This window comes from Diaporthe batatas (assembly GCF_019321695.1).
Source record: "Diaporthe batatas strain CRI 302-4 chromosome Unknown Contig00012, whole genome shotgun sequence".
Classification (NCBI taxonomy): domain Eukaryota; kingdom Fungi; phylum Ascomycota; class Sordariomycetes; order Diaporthales; family Diaporthaceae; genus Diaporthe; species Diaporthe batatas.
Window position 1 is genome coordinate 712,077 of NW_025408559.1, and position 18,564 is coordinate 730,640.

At 52.6% G+C, this 18,564-nt stretch overlaps 5 protein-coding genes across 5 annotated transcripts; 4 read left to right on the forward strand and 1 right to left on the reverse strand.

Annotated features, from left to right (window-relative positions):
- Nucleotides 1-817: 817 nt before the first annotated feature.
- On the forward strand, nt 818-1,903 carry KVR01_009977 (uncharacterized protein; the record flags this gene model as incomplete). The annotated part of the gene is made up of 2 exons (XM_044783851.1): nt 818-825; nt 877-1,903. 2 exons carry the CDS (start codon nt 818-820, stop codon nt 1,901-1,903), a joined length of 1,035 nt encoding a protein of 344 aa, XP_044641225.1.
- A 956-nt stretch (nt 1,904-2,859) lies between these two features.
- Nucleotides 2,860-3,990, forward strand: KVR01_009739 (uncharacterized protein; the record flags this gene model as incomplete). Its single annotated transcript, XM_044785519.1, has 1 exon — nt 2,860-3,990. The coding sequence occupies one exon, from the start codon at nt 2,860-2,862 to the stop codon at nt 3,988-3,990; it is 1,131 nt and encodes a 376-aa protein (XP_044640987.1).
- A 1,937-nt stretch (nt 3,991-5,927) lies between these two features.
- On the forward strand, nt 5,928-8,426 carry KVR01_009934 (uncharacterized protein). The gene is made up of 4 exons (XM_044785402.1): nt 5,928-7,272; nt 7,340-7,582; nt 7,650-7,894; nt 7,957-8,426. The coding sequence occupies exons 1-4, from the start codon at nt 6,568-6,570 to the stop codon at nt 8,318-8,320; spliced, it is 1,557 nt and encodes a 518-aa protein (XP_044641182.1). The 5' UTR covers nt 5,928-6,567; the 3' UTR covers nt 8,321-8,426.
- Nucleotides 8,427-8,731: 305 nt separating this feature from the next.
- KVR01_009714 (uncharacterized protein) lies at nt 8,732-11,470 on the reverse strand. Its single transcript, XM_044792848.1, has one exon. The coding sequence runs from the start codon at nt 10,950-10,952 to the stop codon at nt 9,111-9,113; it is 1,842 nt and encodes a 613-aa protein (XP_044640962.1). The 5' UTR covers nt 10,953-11,470; the 3' UTR covers nt 8,732-9,110.
- Nucleotides 11,471-16,035: 4,565 nt separating this feature from the next.
- KVR01_009800 (uncharacterized protein) lies at nt 16,036-17,252 on the forward strand (the record flags this gene model as incomplete). The annotated part of the gene is made up of 2 exons (XM_044781446.1): nt 16,036-16,270; nt 16,344-17,252. Exons 1-2 carry the CDS (start codon nt 16,187-16,189, stop codon nt 17,250-17,252), a joined length of 993 nt encoding a protein of 330 aa, XP_044641048.1. The 5' UTR covers nt 16,036-16,186.
- Nucleotides 17,253-18,564: the final 1,312 nt, after the last annotated feature.

An 18,564-nucleotide genomic window follows, 5' to 3' on the forward strand; every position in this document is an offset into this window, starting at 1 on the left:
ATGCAGGTTTGGTTGCATTGTTGGTGTGTGGCGAAGCCTCAGGTGGGCCGATGAGCCGATCAGAAGATTTTAGGCCGCACGACCAACATCAAAAAGCGAAGGCCTAGACATATGTGCAGGTTGGTGCACTGTTGGTGTGGGGGCGAAACCTCAGCTGGGCCTGATGAGCAGGTCAGAAGATTAACAGTCCTTGTGCTGTGTTACATGACAAGCCTGGGCTCATGCACTTCGGATATCGGCCATCAAGTCCAGACTGTCTCAAAGTCCATTGCAGCTCTTGTCTACCGCCAACGTACCCGGATTTAAGGCTGTGCTTCTCTCTTAGGCATATGAGCTCGGAGATAGCTCTTCGTTCTACCCTTCCTGACACTCCCCATACATGCACATTTTCTGTTAGGAACAGCCAAGAGAGCATACCAGAGCATTCCCAGCCATTTCTCGCCGTTTGTCTCTATGTCATTTCCAGACTGCATCTGAAGTTTGCGAAAACGTTGCGTTTGGGCCAGCTTCATCATTCCAACCAAGATGCATAACTCACAATTTCGCGTTATCATCATTGGGGCGGGGCCATGTGGACTGTATTTGGCCAGAGCTCTTCTCGCGGCAAACATAGACTTCGTCGTTCTTGAGCGGGGCCCGGCTACATTTCGCGAACGAGGCAATCATTTATTGCTCTGGCCACATACGGCACGCCTTCTGCATCAACTTGGTCTTTACGAGGAAGCCAAGCGACGCTCGTACAAGCTGGTTTCCAAATGTGATAGGCTGAAAGACGGTACCATCCTCAGCGATTATACTATATGGAAGCAACTAGAAGATGGGTGGGTTACAAGCGTTCTCAGCAACGTCGATAGCTATCCGCTAACATGTTTTTAGTCATGGCTACCCCATGTTGCCACTTCAGCGGGCCGAACTGATCGAAATACTTTGGCAGAGTATATCGAATCGCGAGAAGGTTATCAGAACAGGAGCCAAGGTGGTCAGAATCGAAGCCACGGATAGCAATGTCCATGTGCATCTAGCAGATGGCACGGTCGAGACAGGATCAATAGTCATTGGGGCTGATGGAACCCATAGCATGACCAGGACCTATATTCGAGAACTGACACAGAAGTCGGACACTCCGCCATCCTCTGATATCGCCGAAGTCCCAACGGTTTCGCACTTCTACAGTATCTACGCCGAAGGTCCGAACCGTCATGGGATTCAAAGTGGCATTTTCTATGAGACCAGAGACACGGGCATGGGCATCCAGCTGGGGACCAACGTTGAAATGGTCCGTCTCGTCTTGTACAAGAAGCTACCCAAGCCACTGTCGGAGCGTGTCGAGTATACAAGGGAGGAGATGGAAGAGTTCGCCCAGTCTTTTTTCGACATTTCGGGAGCTCCTGGTGTCACGATTGGAGACATTTGGCCTGACATAAACAAAGACTCGGCTCGATTGGTGAGCCAGGAAGAAGGCTTCGCGGCGCGATGGCACACGCAACGCGTTGTTCTCACAGGTGACGCGGCAGTGACAAGCTCGAGCGTGAATGGACTCGGTGTCAACTGCGGTATGCACTCAACAGCCTTGCTCGCAAGCGAGATCCAAAAGGTCGTTTCCGCCAACGCAAACCCAGATTCCACATCGCTCGAGCAAGCCTTTGCTCGGTACCAACGGTTTCGCGCAAAGGAACTCAAGCGCATCTATGACGTTGGCTATATGAGCATGCGCCAGTTGACCTGGGAGTCCTGGTCGTCTTGGTTCATCGATCGATTCGCGAAGCGCTGGATCAGTTCCGACACGCTGATAAAGCAGTTTGCACACCCCATGGTCCGCAACGGTCAGATTCTCTCCTACGTCCCGTTCGAGGACGTTGAAGCGCCCATCAAATGGAGATGGTACCCGGATGCTACCGCTTAGAACATCATCGCTGTGTTTCTCTTTAGTACTACATGGAACGGCAAGAAAGTGCCTTTGTATTCACAAGCTATGTGCTTCCAAATACTTTCAACCTGTACCAAGTTAGACCATCATGCCTCTCAATGTGGTTTCGCTTCTATTCCGTATATGTCTGAGGACATATACTAGTATGGTGCCTTTATATGGTGGTAAGCATTTAAGACCTAGCGCTTAGAAAGAATATAATACCAAAAACAATAGTTATAATACAATAGGTGCTTATAGCCTCAGCCTTGCAACGCACAGATAAGGCTAAGGGGCACCGTCTTGACGAGATTGTAGTACATTTCAGTTTCCGGGCGGAGAGGCCAAAGTAGTAAACTTGCTGGCAGCGCACTAGGCAAGGAGAAAGCCCACCCGTGACAAGTACGGAGTAGGTATCATTGATGGAAGAGAGGGCTACTATGAACTAAGGATATTATCGGTTGCTCAACTAGACTCGATAGGCCCCACTTGAGAAGCACACTTGCCTGAAGCTAGTGGCACACTTTCGGTGACTAGGTACCTAGATACACAAGAGGACTTTTTGCACTGCAAATGTACCAATTCATCGTTTTTTAGATGGTCGTCTTGAGATGGATATCATTTTTCTTTTCTCGATCTGATCAGGGCCTCGTTCCCTGGCATTCAATCCCAAATCCTGTTGCCTCGAACCCGACTCTCGAAAACGCAACTGTCCTCCATCCCCAAGATCACAAAAGCATTCAGGGTATGTTATTTTGAGTACTGGTAAAATGAATTTCTAATCCGTTTTCAACAAACACTCTCCTGCCTCGCACTGAATTTGCGCTGACAATCAAGCAAGGTGCAGCACATACGATCCCAATATGGTACAACAAACACAATTTGGCTTTCCGAGCCTGAGAAATCTTCAGCACCTGGAACGGGTAGATGCTGTCAACTTCGTGTTGGCAGACATGCAGCAGCTGTTGCCGGCTGAGATAGACCCCGCGACATTGGTGGCCATGAGAGACTATATGGTGACACAACTCGACCAGTTCGAACCTTTTGATGAACTCCTCTTACGGAATGCATCCATAAGGATACTCATCAAGGATGCAACGGATAAGCTGCTCCAATTACAGAACCAAGCACTATACTTGCTGACAGAATTGGACGTGAGGGGTCCGGTCAGTGAGGAAATTCTGCAAACGAACAGCCTCGGCCGGGAAAATGCGGCTTTGAAGGCACAAATGGCAATTCGTGATACTGAGTTCATGAATCTCCGTACCAATAACCGGCTGCTTGCGCAGAGTTTGGAGGGGTATAAGAATATTCTCCAAACAAACGTGGAGCGAGAGCAAGCCCGGGCATTGGCGGAGACCCAGCAGAGAGGTAGTGAGCTCGAAGCGGAGCGCGCAATTATCAGGGAGCTCAAAATGGAGTGTGAACGCATCAAAGACTTTGTGTATCGCATCGAAACAGAGCGCGACCATGCGAAAACTGCCCTAGAACATCAACACCGCGAGTTCCAAGAGCTTCAGATACGTCTTGCGGAGGCACAACGGAAGCTCCGCAGTCGCAGCCAGGAGACCGAAAAGCTCTACCAAGCGATCGGACAGTCCGGACAGGACCACACAAACACACGCCGTCCGCAGAATCCTGCAGCTACTGAGGGAGGCTTCGGAGTGCCAGCATCTACCGAAATCGATACAAGTATAGGGGAAAAGATGCAGAGCCTGGCGACAATCAAAAGTCGGACGACGAAACTGGATGGGGCAGAACTTCTCGGGTCCGGGTCCAGGTCCAGGTCTATATCCCCGAAGGATCCCGGGCAACGCGTTGTAAAGGAAGACAAAGGCTCAGGGAACTGCACAGAGGTCAAGACCACCACAGAGAACCTGAAAGGAGCATCTGTTAAGAAGCCTGGCAGCCCACGGGTGGTAAAACCTATCGTGCCTCTGTTGCCTCTAAAGACAATCATTTGTGCAAAGCCTCCAGAGAAGCAGGACAGTCACCCAACCCAAGAGACAGTGAGCATTTTCCTACTCTGCATCGAAAGTTGTATCCTGCTAATGAATCATAAGAACAACACTGCGCCTGATTAAGCATCGAATAAGGCTGAGGATGGATCTCAAGCCCACCTGCGAGGCCGATCCCACGGAGACGGCGCGTGGCGTTGTTTCATTACTTAAGTAACGATGCTCAGGAACCATGAAAGGTGTGGACTCTTTGAAGATCGCGTTGCATACGGCTCAACCTCAGACTTTGGCGGAGAATCGTGGACAGGGCATTCTAAACATTTGAAGTTTTCTAAGCTGCCTGCATTTAATTTGCATTCATCCATAACCCTTTCGAACAAAGAATATCGCAGTTTCCCAGACCCATTCAGTTCCTCCTCGAGGGGTTGGAAGTGCTTTGATCGGACTAGACAGATCGTCATGCCAGGAGAGATGTAGCTAGACGTTCCGTGTAAGCGGAAGCGTGTATCAATTCTCTTCTAAGCGAGATATTGAATGCACCGGGTTCTCATGGGAACCTGAGCCAGCTGGTCGCAACATGGTTCCATATAGACAACATCATTCCCCCCCCCCGAACTTGTTCCTGAGCTACGCTATTGTGAAGGCCCGCAGCGCACACTATTATCTGCCCTTTTAAACAAACACTACTAAATCCCATTTTTCTTGGAGAGACTGCACAAGGCCATCAAGTTGAGGCTACTTAGGTAGTAAACCCTTCTTCTGCGGGGGGATGCAGAGGATTAGGACTCAGAAGACGTCGTACTACACAAAGCCATTCTATAGCATGATCCAAGAGGAAGTGATTGCATGGGGGCCTACAACATAAGAGGCTAGCCGCTGGCCTACGAGGGTTGAAGAAGGAGTGTAACGGTGGAGGTGAAACCTTTATTGTGAGAAGTGATCACTCCAAACCGCGCGAGAATGTTACTGGCTTCCACGTTGGATGGGATGGAAGCACCAACAGGGTACGCAACGATGTCAAGAAATCGACCATTGCTCGATTTGATCCTAGGAGTGAACGGTGTGCTAGAAACTGGAAGGGGGTGCTAACACGTTGTAGCCAAGAGTGTCCGGGGGTTGCGGCTCTTTAGGACAGAGTCAGTGTCGTCCTAGAACATGGTGGGGATCTACACCGCGTCAGGTTTCTGGCCTAGACTTGCAGGAGTGACCCCCACGCTCGATCCGATGAGGGAAACCGAATGCAGCCGGCAAGCATTAGCCTACGGGCCCACCGGTAGCGGGGATGCCTGTCCAAAGTAACCTGACACGATGACACGCATTGGGGAATCTCAAGGGGTTGACTGGAATGACCTCGGGACTGTGAAGCCAGGCGGATATACTGAAAAATTTGAGCTTGGGCGGCCTGCATTCTATCGTCCACGGGTCGTGGCCGGCAACTGCTGGCGAACATTGAAGCAGACGACTGGAAAGCGGGAAAGAACCTTGGAAGGCATGTCGTCGGGATAAACTCGCATGCCAACCCTGGGCAACAGGGGCCGATCCGACTTGGACTGCCGAGCCGACGGTTGAAAGAATTCTGTCGTGCCCCTGAATTAGTCTGGGGGCTGGTCGTTGCTTATTAACAACTCGAAGCTTGGCCTGCAGCGCACGATCTGGAGACGGCGTGGGATGGACATGGTTGTCTTTTTGTTCCGAATCTCTGTTATTAGTCTGTGGATATGCGGCGTGCGCTTCGCGGGGTTTCGCGAATTCCGCAGGGTGGGTATACACAGTATGGAGTGGCGGAACTCTGATGGCGTGACTGGTTTCCAGACTCGTCCCAAGATCGTGTCCCTAAAAGATGCCCGCTTATTCTGGATGGGAAATTATCATCGCGTGGCAAGTTTGGCCCGTGGCCCGTGGCCTGTGAGGACCTGACTACTACACAGTAGTACTCCGTATTGACCCCCACGCCATGTGTCAGCCAGCGCGTCTCGGCCTGTGTCCGTTCCCCAGGTTGACCGAGTCCGTTTCCCCAGAATGGCAGCCCCAGCCTTGGGCCAAAGCCCTCGCGGATTATAAGAAAAAAACGTTGGGCCCTGCGTCACATCAGCCTTCCTAGTGGTCAGGCCTGCCATGCCGCATGGAGCATGGTCCAGAGCCTCCCCGGAGCGCAATCCAGGCCGTTGCCAAGCGGCCGAGGTAGAGCCATTGCTTTCCCCAGATGTCCTTGGTTTCCCCTGGTTTTCCTCTGGTCTCTCAGCACGCAACCGCCGCTCACCAGGCGCACGGGTCCCGCACAAATACCCGGTAAAACTGGGGATATTAGGTCACACTCCTCTGGGTACTCCATGGGGATCAGAGTCCATGTGGAACACTGTGGGGGTCGGAATGATAGCAGCCAAAGCGAAATGTGCGGGGGGAGAAGTGGCTCGACTGGACTGGCCGCGCTGGGTGACTGTTTGGTGGAGTCTCGAGTTTGCAGTCTCGAGTCTGCTGCCCCGTGAGCAGCAAAAACCCTCAGCGAGCTCGCCCGGCCACACCCGACGCGGATTTGAGAATCCGTAAAGACTACATAAGTCAAACTGCTCGCCCTGCCTTATTATTGCGGGCAATACACCCCTCCCAGCCTGCTGTTTGAAGCCCTGCTTGGTGGTGCCCTCTTCCCGGTCCTGAAGTCCTCACCACTTCTCAAGCTTGCCCCGAGAACACTCCACAGCCAATATGGCCGACCAAATCTCCAGGGCCGCATCCAACGGCTCCGTGTCGTCGAACAAGCAGGCCGAACAGAAGCTCGAGATTGTCCCCGGCTCGGTTCCCAACGGCGCAGAATACCTCAATGTCGCCCATATGACTCCGGAACACCGGGTTCGTGTCGAGAAGAGCCTCAAGCGCAAGCTCGACCTCCGATGCTCACTCTTCGTCGCAATCTACATCATGAACTACCTGGACCGTAACAACATTGCTGCTGCGCGCCTCAAGGGGCTGCAGGATGATCTCAACCTCGACAACACCCAGTACTCGACCTGCCTGAGTATTCTGTATGTCGGATATATCCTCATGCAGATCCCCTCCAACATGCTCATCAACGGCCTCGAGAGGCCTTCCCTGTACCTGAGCATCGTGATGCTCGTCTGGGGTCTCATCTCGACCCTGAGCGGAGTTGTGCATGACTTCAAGGGCATGGTGGTCACCCGGTTCTTCCTGGGTTTCGTCGAGGCGGCCTTCCTGCCCGGTGTGCTGCTCATCCTGTCCAAGTGGTACACCCGGAGAGAGCTCACACTGAGGAATGCCATCCTGTTCTGTGGAAACCTCATCTCGAACGCCTTCTCGGCCCTGGTCGGCGCAGGTGTGCTCTCCAACATGCAGGGCACGCTGGGCCACGCTGCCTGGAGGTGGCTCTTCTGGATCGAAGGTGCAGTCACCATGGTTAGTGGTCCCAAGTTCAACTTAGAAGCCCCAAAAGAATATCTGGCAATTGCTGACCTAGGCCTAGGCTATTGCCATTGCCGCCATCTTCATCCTTCCGGACTTGCCCCACAACACTCGCGGGTTCACCGAGGAGGAGCGCCAGGTCGCACAGCTGCGGATGATTGAGGATGTGGGCGAGGCCGACACCGACTCCAAGGACCAGGGGGTCACCGGCGGACTGGTCATGGCAATGAAGGACATCAAGGTCTGGCTGATGATGATCACGCTTTGCGCTTACGTCGTCGGCCTGTCCTTCAACGCTTTCTTCGTAAGTGAACTCCCCCGTGATCTACAGACTGTCAGGCAATTCAGGTTCGCTAACTTCTGTGTCACAGCCAACCCTCACCGGCACGCTCGGGTTCAGCTACGTCCCCACACTCCTGATGAGCAGCCCTCCCTGGTTGTTCTCTTGCATAGTCTCTCTCATCAATGCCCTCCACTCTGATCGTACCGGAGAGAAGTTCTGGCACATTGTCGGCCCAATCGTTGGTGGTCTGGTCGGCTTCATCATCTCGATGTCGACCCTGAACGTCGCCGCCCGCTACGTCGCCCTTTTCCTCCAGGCAAGCTCATACGCAGGGTAAGTCATTAGCTGATGTGACACATCTTGCCGACCAAAATTCACTGACTGGTGTCCCACAGATTCATCGTCTTCTACTCCTGGATCTCCTCATCTTTCCCTCGACCTCCCGCCAAGCGTGCGGTGGCTCTCGCTGCGATCAACGCCTTCTCCCAGCTGGGAAACATCGCGGGCTCGTACGTCTGGGACTTGTCCGAGAACGGTTTCCGCAAGTCATACGGTATTGTCACCGCCATGTTTGGCGTTACGGTTGCCGGGTGCTGGGTCTTCAGGCTCACCCTCACCCGCCTTAACAAGAAGCTCGAACAGGGTGAGCTTGCTGACTGGGGTGAGAGGGATGATGTTGCCCAGCAGACGGCGCAGATCGAGGGCACCACTGCCGATGAGGCTCTTAACATGAGGAAGGGCTTCAGATACCTTGTCTAAGGGTACATTACATGGCTGGCAATTTAGATAGAGAAAAAAGAAGTACAGTTGCAACGTCTTCACGACTTGTCTTGAAATAAATAATAATTTTAAACTACAGTGTCAACAATAGTGGGGGAAATGCGGTAGGTGCATGTGGCCTCAGCCTTGCGACGTACAGACAAGGCTTAGGGGCACTGTCTTGACGGTGAGGAGGATAAACCAAGGAGAATCTTATGTTATAAAACAATATGATTACAAATTGCATGTGAGATATTGCGACCTCAAACATTACCTTAGAGCAGAAAGTGCACCTGAAGGAGCCAACATCCCTACTATCTTCAAAGTCTTAAGATCGACACGTCAGACTCGTAAACAGCTGGCAACCTTCTCGTTGGGGATATCTTCCCTGCCACATTCCCGCTGTCAAAGTTTCATCATCAAAGGAATTCAATATTTAAGCGATCTTCATGTAGGGAGAAGCATTCCAGATGTCAAACAACGCCATCCATGCCATTCGCCCGCTGAGCTGCCAAAGATAATGACCTTTTCCCCAAAACTTTCACAAAATGTCAAAAAGAAAATAAACGTTGAGTGTCTCACGTGATTGCGTTGCTTTCTCTCTATTTAGTGACTCCACACATGTGGTACAAAGACTTGATTTCCATTGCGTCCCTAACAACGGCAAAAAAGATCTATTCGCAAGTGACCATGCCAGAGGAACGCCAAAGAATGACCAAATGGACTGATACCAGCAGTCGGCGAATCGCCGGCCCAAGTAGGACAACCCAACGCCATCATGCCCCTTGAACTACACCGCGGCCTGTGTCTCCGTCATCTTCTCCTTGTTGATCTCTTTTGTTTCGTTATCCGAACCAACATCCACTGGCTCAAAAGACTCGCCGCTCTGCGGCTTAAAACTGACAGCACTCTGAGGCGGCGTGGGCATTCCGGTCATGGCCTGTCCCTGCAGGCCGTTCAGCGCCATGTTCGGCACCCCGCCCTGCACGCCCACGTTGGAGCCCAGCACGAGCTGGAGCTGCTTCTGCCTCCTCTTCTTCCTGGCTGCTGCGGCATCCTTCGCGCGCTTCTTGGCCTCCTCCATCGAGGCGATCTCCATCTTGGCCCACTCGGCCAGGTTGTCGACGGCGCCCTGGGGGTCGCTCCGCCAGTTGAGCAGGTATCCCTGCAGCTGGGCCGGCGTGAATGTGTTGTCCGCGATCCCGCTGCCGAACTCAAGTGCCAGCTTCTGCAGCTTCTCCTCCCCGATGGTGGCCTGGAGCGCCTGGGCCGACGGGTTGGACGGGTCGAACTCGTACATGCGCTTGTACATCAGCTCTGCGCTCCGTTGCGATATGTTGCCCAGGAAGATCATCCTGTCGATGCGGCCTGGTCGGACGAGAGCGCGGTCAAGCCGTTCGGCAAAGTTGGAAGTCATCAGCACGATGCGGCCCTCCTGGGATGCGACGCCATCCAGGACGTTCAAGAGGCCGGACAGTGAGATGTGGCAGCGGGGGCCGTAGTGCGACCGGTCTTCGTCGTCGTCCTCGTCTTCCCCGTTTCCTTCCTGGTCCTCTTTATCGAAGTTGCCGCGGTCCTTGATGCCAGCTGCGTCGATGTCTTCGAGCAAGATGAAACACCTGGGTGGAAGTGTGGTGAAGAGCCGTTCGAGGTCGGTATCTGTGCGCACGCTCGGCACGTGTAGGAGGTAAAGCTCAAGGCCGAAGAGCCCAGCCAGACCAAGGGACAGACTCGTTTTCCCGGTGCCTGCGGGTCCGTGCAGGAGATATCCACGGCGGTATGGAATCCCACGCTGTGTGTAAAAGCGCCGGGTTGCCGGGTCGAGATAGTTCCTGATGTCAGCCACGAGCTCTGCCTTGACCTTTTCGTCGAAGTGGATGGTCTCGAGAGGCCTGATGGGGCGCAGGATCGTGGTCTCCCAGGACTCATCGCCATATTGAGACTTTGAGGCTCTGACTGTCACGTACGATTCGCGCTCCTTCTCGGCAAAGTCACGACAGGCATCGAGGAAACGCTTGATCGGCTCAACGGACCGACCGAGACACATGACGATCAGGGGCTCGTCTCCTTCCGGGGCAGCGGCGAACTCGTCGGGTACCTGGTCCACAAAGGACATGCCGGTGGAATTGGCCGAGACACGTCGCACAATGAAGACGTTTCTCTCATAGGTGAACCAGGTGGTACCAAAGGTAGGGAGGTACTGGATTGGCTTCCGCTTATCCATGCTGTAGTCATCCCGAGGCTCGGGTGCTCGACGGTAATAGAAGGCGTCGCTTTCGATCTGCTCGGAACGTGCAGTGACGATACGCGTGCCCTGCCTTACGAGAACCTGCGCACCCAGCCAGTTGAGGACTTCCCGGTTGAGCTTGTCTCTGGCGTTTATGGAGACGGAGGCGGTGAAGAAGCGGGTAATGTACCAGTATAATTTGACGGCAATGGCTTGTAAGAAACCGAGAACGCCGGAGATGGTGCCAAGAATGGTGAGGGCAGCGGCGACGGTGGTGATATCAAGCTTGACCCATTGCGAGACGAAGCTCTGGAGCCAACCGAGCCCTGGTATCTTGCTTAGGAAGTCCTGCAAAAAGGGGGCGGTGGTGTTTGCGTCCCTGAGGAGGTCGTTTATGCCATTCATGGTGATGGGTATCGCAAGGTTGTCGTAGTAGTGCAGGTTGAGGGGTATCTTGTGGAAGAAAAAGAGAAGGAAAGAAAAACAGGGAACAAGTTGCTCAGACCAAACACAATGTTTCGGGAGCGAACACTTGAGTATAAGCAAGTACTCTCGGGCTCAAGTGCTGACAGCGGGGTTCAAGTGCGGGCAAGGACAAACGGTCCAACCGACAGTCAAGACTGCAAGGTCTGCGGTGAGGTCCCTCGGGGAGAGACTGCGATAGTTGGCCCGGGGGAGGCCTGAGTCTTTTATCTTGGACCGGCACGAGTGGTGACCCCAGGAGGACCTTGCCCGCAGTCGTGGGCTGGAGGCACGTCCGAGTCTCGTCAAACTCCGGGATGTGATTCGATCACTGGAGAAGCTAGAAACGGGCTGGGAGTTCTGCCTGCAGGTGACTAAATACGGTGGGCTTAAGGTGGGCGGCCGAAGATGGGCCATCTTAGCCAAGGAAAGCCGGGGGTTCGTGACACGGTGAGACTGTGGGCTGCATGGACGCGGCGTTGCATTCGTGGGTATGTAGATCTAGTCCACCGTCCCCCCACACTCGTTGCCTGTGAGGGCGTGCAGAAGAGGCACATCAATCGCATGCAATCACACACCGATGCGGCAGTGCGGCGGTGGTTGCGCCCAGGCACGTTGCATGCGCCACACCCAACCTGCCAACTCGACCCTCCTTGGCCCGGCTCATGCAAGAGGGCGCACTGGCCACATGCACCATGTGCATCAGCCACCCAACCGGCCGACACGACCAAACTGTCGGTGCTGGTGCTGGCCACACCGCTGGCTGTCTGCCTTCGGCCCGTCCGGCCACCTCGTCGGTTTTATTCAACTTTAACTGGGCCCTGCTACGATGCCGGGACTGCTTCGATGCCAGCCCTACACGCCGATCTGGCCAAGGCCTCATCAGGCAGCCGACCTATCTAGTGCCCCTTATCCAGTATAGGCTGCATGGCCTCAGCCCGAACCCAGCAATTGAGGCATTGTCATTTTGCCCATCACTGGCATACCCGTGGTTTAATATCAGTCGGTGGTGGTGTAAATACCTAGGTAGTCCTCGGGGTTGTCGAGGCTTGGCCACGCGAACTCATGCTCAAGGCAGCATTCTATATCCAGCCATTAACCCACCATGCTCCAGGCTGCCAACCTTGGAACGTTCAAGTTACCCCGTTTGGAACCTCTCACAGTTACCCCATCCCTGCCAAGACAAATCAATGTGGAGAATCGCAACGACTTCAAATGAGCTGATTGCGTATGCTTGTGTAAACTGCCAACTCTTCCAAAGTCACTCCGAATGACCACCTAACAATGTTTTATGTCTACAAGGATTCCTCAACAACTAACCCGGCAAGCATGAGATCGGCGTTTCTTTGACCAGGGAATGCGCAACGGGCGAGTATTATCTATCGGAGTTTGCGTCAGCATCAGTCGAAGGCAACACCGATGCTATGGCTGCCGGATCTTGGCCAATACTACCAGTCGCTGGGCTGCCCAAAGCCAGTCTGGAGCAGCAATTGGCTTTGTCGCATCCCGATTTTGTCCGTTCGCTGGGGTGAGCTGGCCAAACATCTTCCACCGACGAAATGATCTTAACGCATTCCGAATCATACAGCTCGCCGTAATCAGTGCCGGTGTCAAAGGACGATTTCCCAGCTGCCTTGACAAGCTGGTTCAGTTGTGCCGAGGCTGTGGTGACGGAGAGAGCCAAACCTGTAATGGAGAAGACACGCATTTTCAGAAGAAAGAGCCGCACATAAAGATTTTTACTCATGAATATATGCGAGCAAACGAGTGAGGTTGAAATGGATCTCAAGGAGGCAAACAAATGTGAGGTCGCATTCGATGAAACTCGGCCAGAGCAGAGGAGTCCAAGTGCGATAGGACGAAGCTTCAGTGATGACAGGACATACTACCCACCTAGGTACCTAGGTACCTAGGTAGGTAGGGTGTAGATATGTATGGACAGCACTCGTGGAGATGTCTCTCGCCACTTTCAAATCCTCGGCGCCTATCATGTCTCACCTTCTCCATGTGTACCAGGCTCTTAGGGGTGATACCAACTGAATGGTGTTCTATGCGTGGTTCGTGTGGGTTCAAGGGTGGGCCACCATTCAGTGATGCGGCTTCTTCTTTTTGGTTGCCGGGTACGGCATGTCAGATGCATACAAGTTTTGTGTGGCCGAGGCCCCACAAACAATGTGAAGTTACCTAGGCCTAGGTAGTTAATACACTCCATGCGGGATGGCTCGGCCACACAAGTGGATCTCGCTACCGGAATCAGGGTGATGGGTGCCAGGGCACGTATGAATTGAGCCTGACCATGTAACATGATCCGTGAAGTAGAGCCCGGAACTCAGAAAACTTTCGAAGAACGTGATGAGAGTCGGTGGCATCGTCTCGCCCTGGTCTAATTTGCATAAATCCATTCTCGATGGGTCTATTCCTACAACAAAGCTGCAGATGGTATCATGATGGATGAGAAGGTTTTTACAAATCCTGGAAATCTGTGACGATCGGCGTAATTTTAGGCTTCGCGAGACCATTCACTACCCAAAAGCAAGTGCGACTTCCATCATGTGTTCGCCACTAATCTGTTCGAAAAGCGCGAGATGATGGCTGATCGGGGCAGCACAAAGTGGTAAGTGAGAACTTACAATGGCCTCAGAGGTTCAATGCATTCTATTGACTTTTGACCGGTCATAGTTGATGAACGTAGCCAGACCACTGAAATTAAATAAATGAAAGAATTCTTATCGATCGGACGATACAGCCTACCTAAAATGGCAGCCGAAATTGCTCTAAAGCCACCTTCGTTGCAAGAAGCTCTTCCAAATACCTTCATTTTCTGACGCGGATTTCGAACAGGAGCAGAAGCATGGTGAGTTAAAAACTCGCATGAGTCGTCTGTCTGATAACAGCCAGAGGTTGACTCAATTCCCTATATTTGCACATGTGAACATGACAAGGAGAGTGTTGAGTTGAGTCCCTTTTCTTACACCCTCGAGGTAAGTCCTAGATAAAAGAGACATGCTTCAGCTAATTGTATAGTTGCACATATCCGGACTCTAATTTTGACACAACATCTTCTGAGCCGCCAGCCACACCTAGGCGAAGTACCTTAGAGTATTGATGATAGCTGGTACCTAGGTATGTAGGGGTACTTGATTTCACTCAAATTGGAATGGAATCTGTGGCAAACTAGACATATCATCAGATAATATCAATGATTTCATCAAACACATGAGAAGAATTGATACTCCTGGCGCCCATAATGTTTACTGGCCCGTCCATGTTTGTTCTACTTGTGTGCTAATTCTCAGCTCTGCCTGGCTGGCATATTAAATGTTAGTTGTAGGTGCATGGCATAGACTCATGCACAAATGTTTGACTGATCTGAACCTTTTCCCGAGTTTAGTTAGTAACGTCCAAGACTGCTCGAGTCTCTGCAGCGATCTCTGCAGCGGTCTCTTGAGGATGTGGTGCCAATATTTTCTAATGATATACCACAGAAAGCTCTTCCTGAACCGTATCCGCCCTCTTTGTACGAAATCCCTCAGCATTTGTGTGATGGCCTAGCAGTCAAAGGAACAGAGATTTGTGAGCTGTCGCAATTATTTACGACTTGGAGGAGAATTGACATGCCAGAACGGTAGCGCTGACGTATGTTCTCCGCAGACGCACATGACTACCTAGGTAGTAAGCCAGCTATTTCTTGGTATACACAAGTTGAACAAGAGTGGAATCAATCGATCGGATGTGGCTGTTCACACTGGAGTGGATGCTCCAACAGCCGGCCAGACAGCCAGATAAGTACCCATAGGTCTCACGCAGCAGATCCCTGGGCTCGGCAGCTGTTTCCGGCCCAGAAATTTGTACACGAAGAACAAAGGCAGAAGTTCTCGAATTCAGTAATGATAGACGACGACATGGGTTCGCCAGATATGCATAGGCGCCGTTGGGAACCCCTGGATGTCGGTTAAGCCGCAAGGTGAGCCTAACCGCCGAGTTCCATTGAAATGAACGGATGGGTGACATTTTGTGGGAGAGTGACTATTCGCGCACCCATTTTTGGCTGGCGCGCACCTTTTTCTTACTAAGCAGGCTTCCAACCAATCAGAGGAGAGGATTTCTAAGTCACGAAAACTTTAACAAACATCTTCGCGATTTTGAGGAACATAAAGGGGGCGGGTTGGTCCTCAGGGAACTCGGGTCGTGCCTACCGGCCCTACTCACGGCCCTCCGCTATGCTTCGCGCTCTGGGGCTCGCCCCCTTCGCCCCAGCCGGCCCTTTCATGGAAGAAGTCTTGTCCCGGATACTTCTTAGTCAGCAGAGGGTGCGCGCCAGCCAAAAATGGGTGCGCGAATAGTCACTCTCTTTTGTGGGATCGATCTCGATATGAGCCTGTCAGCCTGTCCACTTGCGCACACTGAAATATCAGATTAGTTAATTCTTCGTCGCAGTTGGCCCCGCCTGAGGCTCCGGACAAGGTTAGCCCCCATGTCCAACAAGATCGGTGATCAACCGAACCAACTTCAATACCCAGACCTGACAGCTCCTGGGTGAGAAGTGGATGATCCTCCAAAAGGAGAAGAACGGCGGTGTCATGCCAGAAGTCTTGTGTGAGATGGAAAATTAGGGACAGCTTACGGGTCCTTCGCTGAAGTCCACCAATCATAGCGTCTCAAAATCCATGCCAAGACTCGGTTATCCCAAGGTGAGCCTCATGAAACGACGTCCCGCGGTGGATCTCAGGCCAGCGGCCTGGAAACATATTAAACGATCCGGGGGTAAACATTGAAACAGGATGTTTCCTGTGAGAGTAGCCGCTAATCCGGGAGCAACGCCGAGAACCGAGCAGGGTAATGCAGGTCGGCGCTGTCTGCTTGACACCTGCAATATCGCTTCAGGGGCACGGCCTGTGGGACGTCCAAGGGGGCGGCGAAGGAGTCCCGAGGATCGGGATAGGAGGGACAGAGAGTACGGAGTATAGATATATAGCTATGTCTGCTCGCAGGAGTAAGAGAAATTAGTCCATCACACTTCAAGCTCGTTCGGTTTTCGATATTCATTCTTTTGGCTGAGTCCACCTTGATCGCAGTGCGATATCACATTCTTTGCCTTTTCATTCTTTTTACAGACTACATCTGAAGTCTCTGGTCGACTCTCCGCTTTCCCAAATACCTCCGAAAATACCGTCAAGATGAAGTACGCATTCTCTGCTGCGCTTGCCACTGCTCTGGCCGCCAAGAACGTTGTTGCCCACGCAACTTTCCAACAGCTTTGGGTATGATTTCCATGTCCTGGAGTGCTTATTCCAAACCAAGTAATCGAGAAGCTTCCACTAACATGTCGCAAAGGTTGACGGCACGGATTACGACACGTCCTGCGCTCGTATTCCTCTGACCAACTCTCCCGTTCAGGATGTCACCTCCAAGGACATGGCTTGCAACGCCGGAACCTCCCCAGCCGCCTCCAAGTGCAATGTCCCCGCGGGCAGCACTGTGACCGTCGAGATGCACCAGCAGCCCAACGACCGCAGCTGCTCGAACGAGGCTATTGGAGGTGCCCACTACGGTCCTGTCCTCGTCTACATGGCCGCTGTCGAGGACGCCGCCTCTGCCGAGGGAGCTGACGCCGCCTGGTTCAAGGTCTTCCAGGACACTTGGTCGTCCGGAGGCGCCTCTGGCAGTGACGACAACTGGGGAACCAAGGATCTCAACACTTGCTGTGGCAAGATGGACGTCCCCATCCCCAAGGACCTCGCCCCCGGTGACTACCTCCTGCGTGCTGAGGCCATCGCCCTGCACGCCGCCGGCTCGGAGGGGGGTGCGCAGTTCTATATGACTTGCTACCAGATCTCCGTCTCGGGTGACGGCACCGCCACTGCTGAGACTGTCTCTATCCCTGGCGCTTACAAGGCTGCCGACCCGGGTATCGAGATCAACATCTATCAGGCCATGACCGAGTACGTGGCCCCGGGTCCTGCCGTTTACGCTGGTGGTAGCGAGAAGACCGCCGGCTCTGAATGCGCCGCCGGCTCTGGACCCGCCGCCGGCTCCTCGCCTTCTTCTGCCGCCGCCGCCACAACTTCTGCTGCTGCTGCCACCTCGCCCGCCCCGGCCAGCACCACCCTCGCCACCTCTGTCACGTCCCAGGTCGCCGCTGTCGCCAGCTCCACCACCAGCGAGGCTGCCCCCGCTGCCACGACTGCCCAATCCGCTGAGTGCAAGAAGAGGCGCCGCAGCAGGATGGCTCGCAACCTGTAAAAGGTCGTCGGGTGTGAATGTGGAGTCCGATAGTCATACGAAGAAGTCTGTTGTACATTGTTTCACGGACAGCTTGTGGGGGAAGGGAGAGATTCTCCAGTTGATTCATTCTTCTGTAAATAGATTATATTACTGAACATACCGATCATGTCTCAAGAAGACGAAGTGACATACATCTGAAGCTCAATCATGTTGCAACGTGATGAACGTCACAAGAGCCAGAACAAATGTGAAATGTAATTGAACACATGTCTATGCATCGGGTTGTATTCTTTGCATAGCTAAATACGTGGAAACCTACCGTAACGGACTCGCTCGGCCCTGAGGGAGTGCCTTTGTCGGCCGATGATGGTCTTGTAAAGATTAGGAGCACCTAATACGGCGCTCACCAGACTGGATCCCAGCTGTTCTCCGTCATGCTCCATGAGAGCGGCTGTAGCTTGTGCCCTTCGAGCCAGTTCGTGATATGTGCGCGCGACTTCATCTTGCACTCAAGACAGCCAGGCTCGCTATTGACGAGGGGAGAAATGATTTGGGGTTTGGGCACACCACAACGCTTGTTGGGGCAGGAAAATGTATGATAGTTGAATTCCCACCGTTTGCTACACCTGAAACACTCGGTGAACTCACAAAACGAGGTACACATGGCAATAGCGTGGTGTAGTGTGATTTGTGTGGGTAGGTATGGTCGTCACTTGGGTGCAGAGTCGGCTGATACCTAGGTATGTCGAACTAAAGGAAAAGTGGCCTCTTCTTTAAGTTACAATTATATTCGCTTATCCGTGTCTGCTTAAATATGTACTCTATGAGAGAGCTGGACAAAGGCTATTGTGCTTTGTTCTTCTGGCCCGGTATTTCGTTCTGGTTGTGAGAAGCCATTGTTCTTCTGACACCAGATCTGGGGCTTGACAAAGCCAATGCTTCTCATAAGGGTTTATTTAGTTTTAGTAAGTTCTTTAAGTGAATATTGAAAAGTCTTTTACTTGCTGAACTTGGCAATAAAAGGTAATTCACAACTAGATGTTGCAACTTGTTTTCAGGGTGCATATAGTAAACTTACTGCAGCCCTAGTCATGCCACAAATGAAACAGGAGTCTTATGGATATAGCATGTGCCTTCATGCAACCCTCGATATTGGACTGCGAGAGCCGCTTCTGTCCAAATTTAAATCAACCATGACGCTGTATGTGCCATAAAACAGGAGCACCCGTGGACTTGAGTAGGTATGTCGACGGTACCGCCACACCCCGCCACCAAGATGGACTGAAAGCCCAGATATCAGGAAGTTTGCGAATCGGCTTGCATCATTTGG

Bases quoted from the DNA above. Each gene is read 5' to 3' on its own strand.
- KVR01_009934 (XM_044785402.1), top strand. From the start codon at position 6,568: ATGGCCGACCAAATCTCCAGGGCCGCATCCAACGGCTCCGTGTCGTCG. The intron at 7,583-7,649 runs GTAAGTGAACTC...TCTGTGTCACAG, and splicing joins TGTCCTTCAACGCTTTCTTC to CCAACCCTCACCGGCACGCT. The intron at 7,895-7,956 runs GTAAGTCATTAG...GGTGTCCCACAG, and splicing joins CAGGCAAGCTCATACGCAGG to ATTCATCGTCTTCTACTCCT.
- KVR01_009714 (XM_044792848.1), bottom strand. From the start codon at position 10,952: ATGAATGGCATAAACGACCTCCTCAGGGACGCAAACACCACCGCCCCC.